Genomic DNA, 16,853 nt, shown 5'->3' with positions numbered 1-16,853 from the left:
ATGCTTGAGGATAGTACCAAGTTATGTAGTGAGGTGTGAACTAGTTATATCCGCCTTGTTCAAGTAACTGTGCTGCACCCTTGAAATCCTTCACAAATTGCATCATCCTCTCATTAACAGTACTAAGCAGGGGACTCACCTTTGATGTTTCCAATCCAAACCAAAAGCAGAAAAAATACAATATGCCAATCACAGAGTTTCAACACCTGCTAATATAAGAGTTCCTGCAAGTGGTTCAAGTGCCACCCCCGATGCATAAGCATTAGATTCATCACTAGTGGAATCATACTTCCCTTTTCCAGCGCTCTGTTTTAGTGCCTTGGTTGCATGAAATAGCCATCTGCATACTCAAGAAGCACCTTGGCTTGGCTGCCTAGCAGCAATGTATGCTGGACTGCCCCCGCAACATTGTTTGCTTGGCTGGCTGGCCGCACTGGTTTCAGCAGTGTGACTTGTGGCAGCAGTGGTTGTGCAGTGCCACGGCAGCAGCACAAAACCATTTGTGGGAGAACCCAAGTGCTGCAAGATATCCCCGAATCCAATATGTTCTCCCAACAACAGCCTTTACAATTCCCTTAGTATCTGGTATCAGATCTGATTTGTAATAAGACGGAAGGGCTGCAACAGCTTTGAGCAAAATTCTTCCAAATTGCTTGGTGTAGGAGCTAACTCCAACAAATACTTAGAGCCAATAGCATTGTCAAAAGTAGTCACAAGAGGATCTGTTGAGTCGAGCGCAAACAAAGTAAAAAAGGGTGTTGCATGGTTATCATCTGAAATCAACATATACAAACATTATCTTTGATTTAAATTTTTGAGTAACATCTTGAAGAGGCACAAGCAGGTCTTGCAGATCACCAGCTTCTGCAAAAACAAATACCTGGAGCTTCACAGGACTAGAGTAGACTTCGAGGGAATTAAGCTCAGTGAGTGTGGTCACTAGTGGGAACTTGTTATACTCCACAAACTCTAAAAATTTTCCTCCTACAAAAGTATTTTCATGTGGCACGAACTGCTCTTGCTCTTTTTGGACGAGACCAATGAAATTATCCTCTGATTTTAAATTAGGGAAAAGAACAACAACAACCTCAGGATTGCTAGTAACAAGAAACTGAATTTCATTATTAGCAGTTGCTGCTTTCACAAATTCTTCATAACCGGACCCCTGCTGTTTTGCCATCTCCTCAAAGACACTTAGTGCTTCCCCAACATTCTAGTTGTGACAGAATCCGACTATCATGGTGTTGGAAGATAGGGCCCAAGCCCACACGTCCAAGGAAGACTCACATATTGAAGTGTATTAGAAGATGGGCCCAAGCCCATAAGGCCAAGGAAGCCCGATGGATATGAGAAATATAGAAGATGGGCTCATGGCCCATAGATCAAGGAGAAGGCCCATAGGCCCATATACATTGATGGTAGGATGGTAAATAAAGGGTCATCTCATAGAGATGGCATTCATGTAATTAAGTTAAAGTTCCAGAGTTAAAACCCTAAGTTCAGGGTTATTATTATAATATTTTAGTTTCATAAATCTATAAATAGAGCTTCATGGGGAGGGTAAGGAAGAATCAAGTCCATAACCCTTCTTCCTCTTGTTTTCTCCCAATGAGTTTCTTTCCCTTTTTTTCCATGAGCTAAATCCATGGAGTCCAGAAAATCAACATGGTATTAGAGCTTTGATTTTCAGGACTCCCATCTATGGTTTTCAGATTCAAATAAACCCGTTATTTTTCTTTTCTCTTGTTGTTCTTTTTTTTTTACCCTTCATATTACTGTTATTTTTTTCTCATCGTCGTTGGATGTAGAGTTTGATTCGATAAACCCAATTTTTTTGAAGATCACATTCTCTGTTATGCATCTGTCATTAGCTCTCTACTGCCATTCTCATCATCCATACTATGCCAAATTTACAATATTTTTTGCAGCTGCTTATTATCTTCCATCAGTCAGGAAATCGTCCAGCCATAGAAATATTCTGACTTCGCGGGAGGAATTTTTTATGCGGTTTTAGTTTCTCCTCCTCACCGTCTTTGTCAGCCATTGATAGTTAGTTTATGATCTTACGTTTCTTCATGATGTCAACTGTAAATAACTGCTCCAACAATCATCCTCATCCTCGTCATTGACAGCAGATACAACTGCTAGATTGATTTTTTGCCTCTGGTTTCGGAAAGCTCGTTGTTGTTCCACTTTGTTCAGCTGACGAGGAAGATGACCCACCGTCGCAGGAGAAGACGACTCTACACCCTAGAGAAAAAAAATTTCTGCTGCATAGTTTCCACAGGAGGACGATGACACCAAAGTATGCAAGTTGCCGTTTCTGGATGGTTTCCACCGAGAGTCTGTCGGCCCCGAGAAAAAACGACTACTATTGCTGATTGCTTGCCATTGAGACTCTATTTTTGCTAAGATTATGTTTTGCAGATGTGTTGTTTGGTGCCGTGACAAGACGAAGAAATTCCAATTTTATCGGAACTACTCGCCGGGAAGAGACTTTCCATTTTTGGATGCTGAAGATGATGGCATCTTGCCATGGCTGATTGCTCAAACCAGCCGGTTTCCATTTTTGGATGATAAATCAAGAAACTAGTGCCCGCGGGGAAGAAGCATTATTTCCCGTTTAAAGCTTGTGTTAAGCTCCTAGCCTATGCATCCCAAAAGACCGGCTTGTCAGGAGGGAAAGGCATAGGTACTTAACCCAGGACCATAACATCACACCCCACCTTCATGAGCTGACGACCACAGCGGCGCAATGACACTAGCCCGACCCGGTTTCTGCTGATCCTACCTGTAATTTTAATCCAGCCTTTGGCACGACACAATGACACTGGCCTGACCCAGTTTCTGTCGACCCTACCAGTAATTTTAATCCAGCCCTTGCGTCATTGCCGGGAATCGAACTCGCGACGTGGGAGCCTACTCTGATACCAAATGTTAAGCACCTAGCCAATACATCCCAAAAGACTAGCTTGCCAGGAGCGGAAGGCATAGGTACTTAACCCAGGACCATAACAGCTTGTCCTAAGTTAAGAAAGTTTATTATTTCAGCGCCTAAGTTTGGAAAATTGAGTGCTCTGTTCTGGCGCAATTTGGACTCACCTGAGTCAACTTGGAGCAACGAGCAATGAACTAGCCTTCCCAGTCGACCGAGAATGTTCCTGTTCTACTGAGTCAACTCGGACCTAGTCTACTCGGTCCAGGTAAACTCAGGTCTGATCGACCTGACTCGGGCTACTTATTTTCTTCCTCGGAATTCATGCCCAAGATTTTGGCGAGACTCGATAAAAAACTTTTCTGGCTAGATTATTATTTTTGAAGAATTGGATTCCGTTGACAACATATTATTTGGTCTAGATATGTGCATTGGATTATTTCATGGGTGATATTACAAGGATTATTTCATGGCTGATATTAAATGGGCCCAAGCCAAGTCCATTTCACTTGTTGCTATTGAGTCTCTATTGATGAGACATTATTATTGAAGAAGAGGTAGCCTCATAACATTATTTATTGTCATCCCCCGTCAAAAAAAGAATCAAATTTATTTTTGGTTTGGAGTCCATGATGGAGGAACTTAATCCCCGTAAAAAAAAGAATCAAATTTATTTGTGGTTGGGAGTCCATGATGGAGGAACTTCATCCCCGTCAAAAATATCAAATTTGTTTTTGGTTGGGAGTCCATGACGAAGGAACTTCATCCTCATAAAAAAAGAATCAAATTTATTTGTGGTTGGGAGTCCATGATGGAGGAACTTCATCCCCATAAAAAAAGAATCAAATTTATTAGTGGTTGGGAGTCCACGACGGAGGAACTTCATCCCTGTAAAAAATATCAAATTTTTTTTGTTCGGAGTCCAAGACGGAGGAACTTCATCCCCGTAAAAAATATCAAAATTTTTATGGTTGGAAGTCCTTGACGGAGGAACTTATTATCATATTTATGTTATTACCCCCATTAACATCATATATTACTCTACCACTTGAGAGTCGTTGTCCTGTGGAGGATACGATGGTGGAGGTGGACACTTTAGAGCAATGTCTTAGTTGCTAGAAGTGATTTATTCTCACTGATATTATTCCAGATGGGCCTCATGAACAAAAGCACCGACGTGAGGGGGAGTGTTGGCATATGGAGCCATATTATACAAGAACTATTTTATACATCATTTGCAACAACCTGGGAGTTCATGATGTTCTCTCACCCTCAGCTTGAGGGGGAGTGTTGGAAGACGGGGCCCAAGCCCCCATGACCAAGGAAGACTCACATATTGAAGTGTATTAGAAGATGGGCCCAAGCCCATAAGACCAAGGAAGTCCCATAGATATGAGAGATATAGAAGACAGGCTCAAGGCCCACAGATCAAGGAGAAGGCCCATAGGCCCATTTACATTGATGGTAGGATGGTAAATAAAGGGTCATCTCATAGTGATGGCATTTATGTAATTAAGTTAAAGTTCCAGGGTTAAAACCCTAAACCCTAAACCCTAAGTTCAAGGGTATTATTGTAATTTTTTTCATAAATCTATAAATAGAGCTTCAGGGGGAGGGTAAGGAAGAATCAAGTCCATAACCCTTCTTTCTCCCAATGACTTTCTTCCATTTTTCTCCATGAGCTAAATTCTTGGAGTTTTGAAAATCAACACATGGTGTGCCAAACATTAGATTCCTAGCCATCACCAGAATTTACATAAAATTTGCTTTTCTTTTCACAAAAATGAAGGCATGAAGGAAGTATACCAAACACAGAAAACAATTCTTTCAGCTTCTCATCATTTATGTAGTCATCCACGTTCTTCAAGTATAGGTTCACACCTTGGTACTTGTCTACAGTCTCCTAATTATTCTGCTAAAACCCTCCCTTCAATTCCATCTCCCATTTTTATTTCATCTATGCCTTCCCAACATACCACTCCTTGTCATCAATTTGTTTCCTATTAAGCTCCACAACAGCTAGATCAGCCTCTTCTGCCTTATCAAATTTAACAAATCCAAAACATTTGGATTTCCCATCCCCTTCTCTCATTACTACAGACCTTGTAATGTTTCCATATTCATCAAAATATTTTCTTCAAAGGCAATTGTTAAGTGAACTCTGGCTGGAAAGGCATCGGCCCTGAGGCACAAGAACCCTTTCCTCCAAAGGCAGCCCACACAGAAGGAGGGAAATCTTCTTCATAATGAATGTCTTCAGTCGGTTTATCAAGGATAGACAACAAAGAATATGAAACAAGTCCTTCATCCATGAAAATTCCATCTCGGAATTCATACAAACAAGCCAGAATTTCGTCAAAATGGTTTTGTTTCCCTGCTTCCCGGAACAGAAAACCACCAGGCCAAAAATTCGCCCCTTATTCATCTTCACACTTTAGTGCCTTGCAACAGCCTTCCACCACAACCGTATAGATTACAATTTCAGGGATTGTACCCCTTTTATGCATTAACCCAAATAGCGTCATAGCTTCTTGAATCAAACCGTCCTTGCATAGGCCATCTAGCACTGCAACGGCAGTGGGGATGAGCCCATTTCTTTCTTTGTCCTGTAATTCTCATCAACATCTATTTGTTTTTCCCTTCCTGGAATCCCCAAAATTTTTTTATCTTGTATTGAAAACACTTTATCACCCAGCAGCACGAATTTTCTCATCTTACCAAAATATTGAATGAAAAATTAAGGTTGCCGATACATACCCCGACAAATTTGAAAATTGGGTTTCCTTCGTTCTGTTGAGAGGTGGATTGAGAGTGAGATGTGGTGACCGGAAGTCAAATCCCACCGGATTTTTTTTCGACGGCACTGAAAGAGCCTCCACTTTCTCCGGTGGCGAACAGGCGAACGTGGTGGCTTCTCCGCTAGGGGGATTTTCCGTCTCATGGTCTTAAAGGCGTTCTGGTTCCCCTTTCTCCCGTCTCCCTTTCTTCTTTTCTCTCCTTGCCATGCCGGCTGCCTGAACAATGGACCCTGACAGAAATGCGTTGTGGTTGGTTGCCCAGCTTTTTCTGTCGGTGAACAACACCCTTTTGGGGCATCTCTACTTGTCGATTTTTCGAGAGGGAGGAGGCTCAGGTTTGTTTGCGTCACCTATGGAAGATGTATGTCTTCCCGTGAGAAGGGGGTTATGGGATACCCTCCAATTTCCAAAAATCATGGTTCCCACCGTCTGATTGCAGAAGGTCTGAGTCCGAATTCAGATTTGTGTCTTTCTCGGAGATTTCCATGGTTCCCAATTTCTGATTTGAGGTCTCACCCAAATTTTCCACAAGGGCTTTGGCTGGTAAATAGGAAATTTTTTTAATTTTTTTTGCCTGTGGCCTGTCTTCCTTCCCAATATAGAGTCTGTTGCCTCTCGTTCTATGAATTTTTCTTGCTCGGAGAATTTAGGTTGTATGACCTTCTTTTCTGCAGCAGCGAGTTTCTCCCTTGTAGAATGTTCAATGGAAGCTTCACACCGTGCACGTATTTCTTCCAATTCCATGCGCATAGCAATCCATTTTTCTTTGGATATAGAATAGCCCATTGTGTTCCCGCTCTGATACCGGTTGTTATGGTCCCAGATCTGATACATGGATTCGTAGGGAGGAAGAAGAGGAAGATGAAAATCAAGCCAAAAAGAAGCTTGAAAACCCTAGGTTCATTAAGGAGAACGCACACCCCTGAGCTCGTTGAGGAGAACTCCTAACCCTGTTTAACCTAAAATCAATGTTTATCTTTCTCATTACTCTTACCTCTTAACTAGGGTTCACCCTTATGGGGTTTAAGATAAAATATTACAAAAATACCCTTATAAATATAATATTCCAAAAATGCCCCTGTGGCCTATTAATTTTTTAACTGAAATAAAATAAATTAAATTAAAAAAAAATATTAAAATAATAATTTTATCTCGTGTATAACACCGTGCTACTACATTTTTATTTTTTCTTTTCCACGTAACCAAATTCCCTCAAACCATCGTACAAAATCCCAAAGTAGATTTTTTGTCATCCAGGGATCCAGCCCGGTCTGCATCTGAGAATCTTTTGATCTTGAAGTGACCATGTTTTAATAGAGAAGCCCCCTTCCTGGAGCTCCTTTCAGATATTTTAGTACTCGGGGAGCTTCTTTCAGATGTTATAGTATTCTTTCAAGTGCTTGCCAATGACTAATTATGGCATGTGCATATATTGACATACCACTTACCACAATTACTGCGTATGAAATATGCAGCCTTGTTACACACAAGTAAATAAGGTGTCCCACTAGTCTTTGATATTTCCCAATATCTACATCTTCTCCAGTGCCTCCACATAATTTTGTATTTGCATCCATAGGAGTGTCTGCTAGTTTGCATCCCATCATTCCTATCTCTTCTAGTAGATCAAGGGCATACTTCCATTGGCATAGCACAATCCCATGTCTGGATTGTAATACTTCAATTCCAAAAAAATATTTGAGTAGTCCAAGATCCTTCATCTTGAATTCAATACATATTTTCTCCTTTTTTTTTCCGAATGTCCTCGAAATCACTCCCAGTTAAAATAATATCATCAACATATATAACTAGAATCACCTTACCTCTCGATGTTTTTTTAATAAATATTGAGCGATCTGTAGAGCATCTGTGAAAGCCAACCCATATAATGGGTTGACTAAATTTCTCAAACCATGCCCGAGGGGACTGCTTTAGACCATATAGAGATTTTTTAAGGCAGCATACGGACTCCCCCTCAACCAAATACCCAAGTGGTTGTTGCATGTAAATTTCTTCTTTAATATCACCATTAAGAAATGTATTTTTCACATCAAGTTGATATATTTGCCATGATGAATTGGCCACCAGAGATAATAATATACATATCAAATTCATTTTTGCCACTGGAGAGAAGGTTTCTTCATAATCAATTCCATAGCATTGAGTATAACCTTTGGCAACTAGTCGAGCCTTTAGTCATGCAATCGACCCATCCTGATTATGTTTGATAGTATAAACCACTTGAAACTAATAGGTTTTTTACCTGTGGGAAGAGGAACCAATGACCATGTATGATTGTCATTAAGAATCTTCATTTCTTCATCCATTGCTGCTTTCCACCCTGGATGTTGTAGAGCCTCCTGATATGACTGCGGAATAGATATGGAGGAAATAGAAGAAAGAAACTGACAACATAAAGGTGAAAGGCGATGATGAGACGCAAAATTTGAAATGGGATGAGAAGTAGAAGGTCTAGTGAATGATTGAGGTCCTTTCCTTATAGCAATAGGACGAGTATCATATTGAGGACCAAAAATAACTGGTGATGAAGGACTTACGTCTGGTGGATCTGTTAACTCGGTAGGTGAGATGTCAGCCACTTGCTCCGGGGGTTGAATAATCTCTGTATCACGAGGCACAACCGGTCGAGGGGAACCTGGTACTGAGGACAGACCAGAAGGAGCGCTATCAGAATACAATGAGGAGTCTTCAAAAAATATTACATCCCTAGACACAAATAAATGTTGAAGAGTAGGACTATAACAAACATAACCCTTTAGTGTGCTAGAGTATCCCAAAAAGATAAACTTGATAGATTTAGGATCAAGTTTCTGTGTCTAGGTAATAAATTATGAACAAAACATTGACATCAAAAGACTTTCAATGGTAATGAAAATGGATCATCATTCGGTAATAATCTAGAGTAAGGAGATTTATGACCATGAATAGTAGATGGTAGACGATTTATAAGAAAGAGCCGTAAGGACGGCATGAGGCCAATAAAAGTATGGAACTTTCATGACATATAATAAACCTCGAGCTACCTCAAGAATATAATGATTTTTCTGTTCGGTTACACCATTTTGTTGAGGAGTGTAGGCGCATGATGTTTGATGGATAATGCCATTTTCTTGACAAAAAGAGTTAATGTCTTTGGAAACATATTCTTTGGCATTATATGACCGGAGAATTTGTATTTTCTGACCAAATTGTGTGAGTACCATAGCATGAAATGACTTAAAAATGAATGGTATCTTAGAACACTCCTTAAAGATAAAAAAACCAAGTTGTACGAGTGAAATCATCAATAAATATAATGAAATATTTTGCTTGAGAAATATTGGAAACACTCAAGGGCCCCCAAACATCAGTATGAATTAACGAAAATGGAGTGACACTTTTGACTTATGGACGAGGAGAGTATGTACTCCTTTGTTGTTTAATCAATTGACAAACTTCACAATGAAATTCTGACCTAATTTTAGAGATGGAAACATATAATGAAGAGACTATGCAGGTGGATGTCCCAACTGATTATGCCATAACCGTGTCTCATTTTTAGTAGTAGAAATCATATTTATGTTTCGGCACCAAACCAATCTACTAGAAGACTAATATGAGTTGAACTAGAACTCTTTCTTCATTCAGTGAATATAAGGGAGAAGGCCAGCTCGTGGCCTTATCCTTGTGGGTCTCTCATGATCTTCCAACTCATCTTGATAAGGTTGACAACTCATGAGATATTTGCAGGTCCCACTTGATCTTCAAGTCTTCTAACTCAATTTAGCTTGTGCTTCTTAATTCCATAATTCGTGCTTGCTTGGGTGAGGAGTCTTCTTAGTTTTCCACGTCCTCATGGTGGGTCCCGCCAGTTCGAGTACCATGGTAGGTCCCACATTGTAACAAGCATGAATGATCAACCTTAGTTAATTGATTGATCATCCAAAACATGGCCATATCATCCCATTTGGATTCATTGATCATCCCATTTGGATTGATCGATCGTCCCATTTGAATTGATCAATCACTGTCCAGGCAAGTGAAATTCACAAGGAATGATCGATCATCCCACATGATTAATTGATCAGACAGAATCTTACCAGTTAGGGACATAAAAAATGATCGATTATAGGAAGTTCACTGATCGATCATACTTGCATTGCACAACCAGAGGAAATACTGATTGATCGATCATCCCCAAGGGATGATCGATAAACTTAATTTTTTAGGACCAACAATAACCTATTGATCGATTAGTCCATCAATCAATAAGTCACATCCTAATACAAAAAGAATTGTTATGATTGATTGATTGATCAATCACTTTAATTGATCAATCAATCAACAGTCTGATTTTTGAAAACGGGAAAAAAAACAACCAGTTTAGCTTCAGAAGCTATTAATACCCAATCAAACCATGCATAGAGAAGTTAATGAGCATTTATTTTCAAAACCTTTGAGAATTTATTCTCAAACTTGAAAAACCTCTCAAAGTGTTTTAGAGTGAAAGAGAAAACCTTAGCCTTGAAAAATTATGTACTCTTTCTATTCCTTTCCTTGCACTGCACTACACAAGTTTCCCCACTCCACATTGTGCATCTAAAGAAGTGGAAGGTTGGATCTCTCAAGGAAGAAACTCTTAAAACATGAAAAAAAACATGATTATTTGAGATACAAAAAAGCTTAATCAACAAGGTAAACCTCTAATACAAAAACAAGGAGGAGAAGAAAAAAGAAAAAAAGAAAAAAAGAAAAATATGCTGACAAAGAAGAGGGAGTGAGAAAAGAAGAAAGACAAAGAGAGGGTTCCAGAGAGCAGAAGTGAGAGAGAAGCTTTGAGAGAGAGGGAACAAGAGAGAAGGTGTGAGAGTTTACGAGAGAGGAGAGCTGGAGTTGCTTGGGAGGAGAATGAGAGTTTATTGAGAGGGGAGAGGAAAGGGCTTTCAAGGAGACAAACTTCACACTAAATGAGGGTAAGCATAAATAGAATTAATGGGGTTGAAGATAATTAATGGGCTTGAAATATGATACACTCAAATACTCTTTATTTGAAAGTAAAGTAGAAGTTTAAAATTTGAAAACTTGGTAGCATAGGAAATCTTTGGCAATAAAAGTGTAACTCTTCGAATCCGAATATTTACCAAATATGAATCACAAAATTTTGATTCCATTCCAAAATTTCATCAAATAAGTTATTGATATCCGAATATGATATGATTAAACTGAAATTTTTGGATCTTAGGTAAATTTTGGATAATATATACATCCACTGACACTTCTAACGCTATGCTTGATCGATGAGCATTTTTTACCTTCATCCTTCTCTCTTCTATCAATCGAAGAAACCCATGATCAGAACCATCATCACCTTATTCACCACTGCCACAAGGTACGACATTTTCTCTCATTTCTCTCTTGTTGCTCCCTCTTCTTCCTCTCTTATTTTCTACTCAAATTTCTACTTAGATCTTACTCTTGAACATTCATTTTAGGATTCCTTAGATTCTCCCTCGACCACCCATTTATTAAAATAGAACAAATATGCTTGATCGAAGACCATATTAATTATGCTGTTAGAAAGAAACTTGATGGTAAATCTAAGATATGTTCTTTATTGGCTATGGTGGTAGTGACTTTGGTTATCGCTTCTAGGATAACCAAAGTCGAAAGGTTATCAGGAGCAAGGATGAGATCTTCAATGAAGGTGCCTTGTATAAAGACAGGTTGAGAATAGAGTCTGAGAGCACAAGTGATAAATCCAAGAAATCAAAAGTGATTCAGTTGAGAGATCTTCCAGTTATTGAGATGGAAAATTTTTCTCAAGAAGACCAGGAAAACATACCCCCAGAAGTAAATCAGAACATTCCTGTGACTGAACTCATGAGATTAGCCAAAACTAGCAGACCACCACAAAGGTACTTCCCTGCACTGAATTATATTTTATTGACTGATAAATGTGCATCATAGATTTATGAGGAAGCCTTGCAAGTTGATGAATCAACCAAGCGGGAGTTGGCCATTAGGGATGAGATAGAGTCACTGTTATCCAATCGGACATGGAAGTTGACTGAGCTGCCAAAATGGGAAGAAGGCCTTGCAGAATTAATAGGTGTACCAAATAAAAGAAGAACAAGATGGCAGCAAGCGATGCAAGGCAATACTGGTTGTAAAGGGTTTTCAACAAAAAGAAGGCATTGGCTACTTTGAGATTTTCTCTCCAATAGTGAAATTGACTACTATTAGAACAATGTTTCTACTAGTGCCAAATGAAGACTTGAACTTAAAGAAATTGGATGTAAAGACAACCTTTCTTCATGATGATTTGGAGGAAGAAATTTACATGATGCAGCCACAGGGTTTCAAAGTACAAGGAAAGGAGAAAATGATGTGCAAACTTAGAAAAACCTTGTATGGTGCTAAAAATGCTCCAAGACAATGGTATAAGAAGTTTGACACCTTTATAAGTAGTAATGGTTTCTTGAGGTGCTGGGCAGATCATTGCTATTATGTGAAGAAGCTTGATGGGTCCTACACCATTCTACTGCTATATGTTGATGAGATGTTGATAGCAAGTGAAATAGGAAATAGATAAGTTGAAAAAGGAGTTGTCCTTGAAGTTTTCAATGAAGGATTTGGGTGTTGCAAAACAAATCCTTTGGATGAGTATTACTAGAGATACTGATGTCTTAAAACTATCACAAGAAGAATATGTGAAGAAGGTGCTAAGTAGATTAAACATGATTGATGCAAAACCTGTGAGTACTCCTTTGTCTAGTTGTAGAATTTAGGATCCCATGAGAAGAACTGTAGATCAGCGAGGAAGAAGAAGAAGAAGAGAGAAAGGAGAGGAGAAGAAGAAGAACGTAGAAGAAGAGAGTTTGGATTAAGGGAAGAAGGGTTTGTGTCAAATAAGAAAGAGAAGGGCTGGATGAATTATTGGAAGGAGAGAAGAGGGCTTCAATGCTCTACCTCTTAGCCAATGCCTTTATTTATAGTTTTACAGTGCCCTTAGGGCTAAAACTTGATAAAACAAAAGACATAAAAGGAACACATGTTTACACCTCTATACCATCTTTATTGAAAGTACCATATTTTACACATATGCTTATCACATAAGTGGGAAGATCAAGAAGGACTCACAAAAGTATCTTTATCTTAGGGTCACGACCAAGAAGAGTTTTAGTTTGAGTTATGTTTGTCTTTTATCAATATTGAGTTATTTAATTATGCTAGGTCTTATCTTTAAGTGTTAGAGTTTGGGTGTAATTGGGACAAGGGTAGTTTTATTGTAATTGGACTCTACTACCTTCCTCTATTATAAATAAAGGTTCATGTACTCTGATTACAACAAGTTATTGATGTCAATGAAGTATTTCACTTTTCCATAAATTCAACAAGGTATCAGAGCAGGTTATGTGAATTGACTAGGTCAACTCACGTAGGTAATGTGATCCTTTACTCTAAACCCTAAACCCTAAGTCTAGGTTCATAGTTATTTTTTCAGTCCCTACACATGTAGTTTTCTTTGCTTTTTTTTACCTCTATAAGGAGTTTTTCATATTGAAGGAAAGATATTTGAGTCTACTTTCCAAAGAAATAGATTTTTTTTCCAATCGGAGTTATCTACAGAGAGATATCAATATTTGAATGCGCGAAGGTCAGATTGAAAAAAGGTTCTAGCAGCAGCAACAATCTTCAGATTCCGAGGTATTTTTTGCTATCAAGAACTAGACTTTATATGGAGAAATATATATATCAAAAGAAATATTTTTAAGTCTATTCTTTTACCTATTCAACCAATTTTTTATCTGAGTTATCTACAAAGAGAAATCGATATTTGAAGCAACAAAGATCAGATTGAAAAAGAGGTTTGAGTGGCAACAGAAAGCCTCAACTTCCGAGGTATTTTATGCTATCAAGAAAAGGACTTTATATGGAGAATTATATATCAAAATAAAGATACGTAAGTATATTTTCTTACCTATTCATCCAATTCTAGGTATAATTTTTTTTATAAGGAGATATTGTTCTTGGAAGAGTCGATGGTCATTCTGGAAATAAAGGATAAACAATACTTAGTTCACCCAGATGACAGAGACCGAAACATATCAGATTATTTATCTTCTGATAATTATATTTTATGAAGTTAAGCTATACTTGGATGAAAGGTATTTAATTCTACTTTCATAAGGAGAAAATTTTATGTCAATCTGATATATATTTAAAGATATTGGAAGAATCAAAGGTCATGCTGGTATTCAGTTAAATTAAATATCCAAATTTAAGCCAATTGTTTTGCGTCCTTGTTTGAGTTGATATATCAGAAAATATTTCACTTCTCCCTGGTTTGAGGGTTTATTTATACATCTATGTTATTTGGGCTTATTGCTACATCTATGATATTTGGTTCAAGCTGGGATCACTGCCATTACCTCCCAGCTTGAGGGGGGAAAAAGGTCTTTATTTTATATGTTGTGAATAAGTTTATGTGACCAAAATATTCAAGAAAGGGGGAGCACAAAAGATGAAGCTTGTGCATCTAAGAAAAATTTTTTATATCAGATTATTTCATGGGTTCTTTTACAAAGTTTATTATTTGGTTCATGTTATATGTATTGGAAGATGGTCGTGTTATATACAGTTGCTGCTATTATGTCTCTTTGGGGACATTATTTCTTGGGTTCTCTTTTGTGTTATATATCACATTAGGAAACCATGACGGAAAAACTTATTATTACATCTAAATTATCCTCCCCCCTGTAATGGCTTTTATGTCTCCTACCACTTGAGAGTCGTTGTCCTGTGGAGGGACATGGTGGTGGACACTTCAGAGCAATGCCGATAGACACACTACCGATAGAAGATGGAGTGTCCCCTACATCATCCAGTATTAGGACTGGAGTATGAAACAATGACTTACCGGCTAGGAGTGATTTTTATTCTCACTTATATAATGCCACAGGGCCTCATGGAAGGACGCAACAACACGAGGGGGAATGTTGGAAGATGAAGGCATATTGGAAGATATGCCATTTTAAACGAAAATATTCTATACATCATTTGCAGCAAGTTGGGTGTTCATATTGTTCTCTCACGCTTAGGTGTAGTGGAAGATAAGCTCAAGCCCACATCACCAAGGAAGGTCCACATATCTAAGATTATTATAAGATGGGCCACATGACCAAGGAAGGCCCACAAGATGGGCCAAAGCCCATAAGAAGTAAGACCCACAATGATTACCATGAGTTGACATCCTTATCACATAAGTTGGAAGATCAAGAAGGACTCATAAAAGTATCTTTATCTTAGGTTCACGACCAAGAAGAGTTTTAGTTTAATTTATATTTGTCTTTTATCAATATTGAGTTATTTAATTATGCTAGGTCTTATCTTTAAGTGTTAGAGTTTGGGTTTAATTGGGGCAAGGATAGTTTTATTGTAATTGGACTCTACTACCTTCCTCTATTATTAAAAGAGGTTCATGTACTTTGATTACAACAAGTTATTGATGTCAATGAAGTTTTTCACTTTTCCATAAATTCAACAGGCTTCTTGTCTTGAGCTTGTGGGTTTGAGCCCATCTTCTGACACTCCCCCTCAAGATGGAGGAGAAAAGACATCATAAATACCCAGCTTGCCCCATCAAGGTGCCCCCCCACCCATTGGCAAGGTGTTGGGTAACAATGCGCTCAAATCTCTGCCACCCACACTATTCAAAATGTGCTCACTGCTATCAACACTTGATCTACATCATACAACGATCACAAATGATGTTCTTCGCCAATTTGAAGGATGGGAAGCTTTTGATGAGAGTCGTCGGTCAAAGCATCAAAAGCAACTGAATTTCAGGGTTAGATTGGGTCGGGACTGTTGAGAAGGCACAACTTGTTAGATTCCTGGACAGCTGATGATGTTGCTGAACAAGTACGCCGTGGGCTTCCTCGTGTAGTTCAATTACCTCACTACTCGTTTGAATTACCAGACACATGTGGCTTGGATAGTTCTACGAGGGAAGCAATCTTGCCAATTGAGGTAGTGCTGCCTTGCTGGCAGAGTATGGGCCGTTCAACCTTGCCAATAGGAGGGGGGGGGCATGATGGGTTGTGTCACCAGTCCATGCTGGAGGAAGCTGCTTGGGGCAACGTAGAGACATTTGGCATGCATCCCTATAAATTTTTTTTTGCAAAATTGGGCTCTTTCCGTTGTATGCTGCCATCTTCAGCTTTGGTGTTGCAAGATCATCGTGTACCCGATGCATGGGTGATTTTCGTCCCGTGGGTGGAGCCTGACACTGCTGAACCCTCAGGGGAACTGTTACAGCCTTCCATGTTGTCTATCACAACTTTGAGTTTGAGGACAAACTCTTTCTACAGGAGGGGTGATGTTATGGACTCCATAGCATCTAGAGTAATTAGTAGACATAGGGTAGACTATGTAATTTCTAGCTTTATGCAATTAGCAGGTCTTGATGTAATTTCCTTCAAACTCATGGCCCTTTTGTTCAGCCTTTTTGGTGTGTGTTCCCTAATCCTATTATAGGGACATCGGGTTATGAATGAATTAAGCATTGATCAATAATTTTAGCCAAAGATCGGATTCTCTCTCCCAATGAGGTCCAAGGTGCAAGCTTCCTTCGAAATCTTGTTTATCTTCATTTTTCATCTCCATGTCTCCCTACGGGTTCAGGTGACCTGCCTATCAGTCCCTGTATCAGATTCGGGATTTAAAGAACTCCAACCCTTCTTCTCAAATGTATTCCAATAAAAAATCGAGAGAAGATCGTCGGGTGAATCGGTCCATACCAAGGGGGCCTAATAGATTGCTTATCCATATTGGGGTATGCTCCAACAAGTGAAGCAGGAAGTTTCAAAAAAAAAATTGCTTCTCTGGTTGGATGCTCCAGTTTTGTAGTCTAGAGGGCTGACACAGATACCGCGGTTGATACTTGAGAACAGTTGGAGACGTCAACACGGGCGAGCAGACCTACCTTCGAGCTCGAGGACAAGCTCTTTCTTCCAGGGGGTGTAATTTTATGCACGCAATAACATTATTTTAATTGTTTTTCTTTAATTTAGTTTATTTTATTTCAGTTTTAAGCCACAAGGGTATTTTTGGAATAT

General features: G+C 38.9%; 1 protein-coding gene across 1 annotated transcript; it reads right to left on the bottom strand.

Moving 5' to 3' along the window:
- Nucleotides 1-588: 588 nt before the first annotated feature.
- LOC137959469 (protein disulfide isomerase-like 1-6) lies at nt 589-1,180 on the bottom strand. Its single transcript, XM_068806836.1, has 2 exons — nt 859-1,180; nt 589-773 (listed from the first exon to the last, which is right to left on the bottom strand). Exons 1-2 carry the CDS (start codon nt 1,178-1,180, stop codon nt 589-591), a joined length of 507 nt encoding a protein of 168 aa, XP_068662937.1.
- Nucleotides 1,181-16,853: the final 15,673 nt, after the last annotated feature.

Source organism: Aristolochia californica, unplaced genomic scaffold (genome assembly GCF_029961685.1).
Source record: "Aristolochia californica isolate CCGP_79_NKW_82.1479 unplaced genomic scaffold, dmAriCali1.0.hap1 SCAF_3, whole genome shotgun sequence".
NCBI classification, from domain to species: domain Eukaryota; kingdom Viridiplantae; phylum Streptophyta; class Magnoliopsida; order Piperales; family Aristolochiaceae; genus Aristolochia; species Aristolochia californica.
Note: the sequence above shows the minus strand (reverse complement) of the source record. Positions and strands in the feature narration are given on the sequence as shown.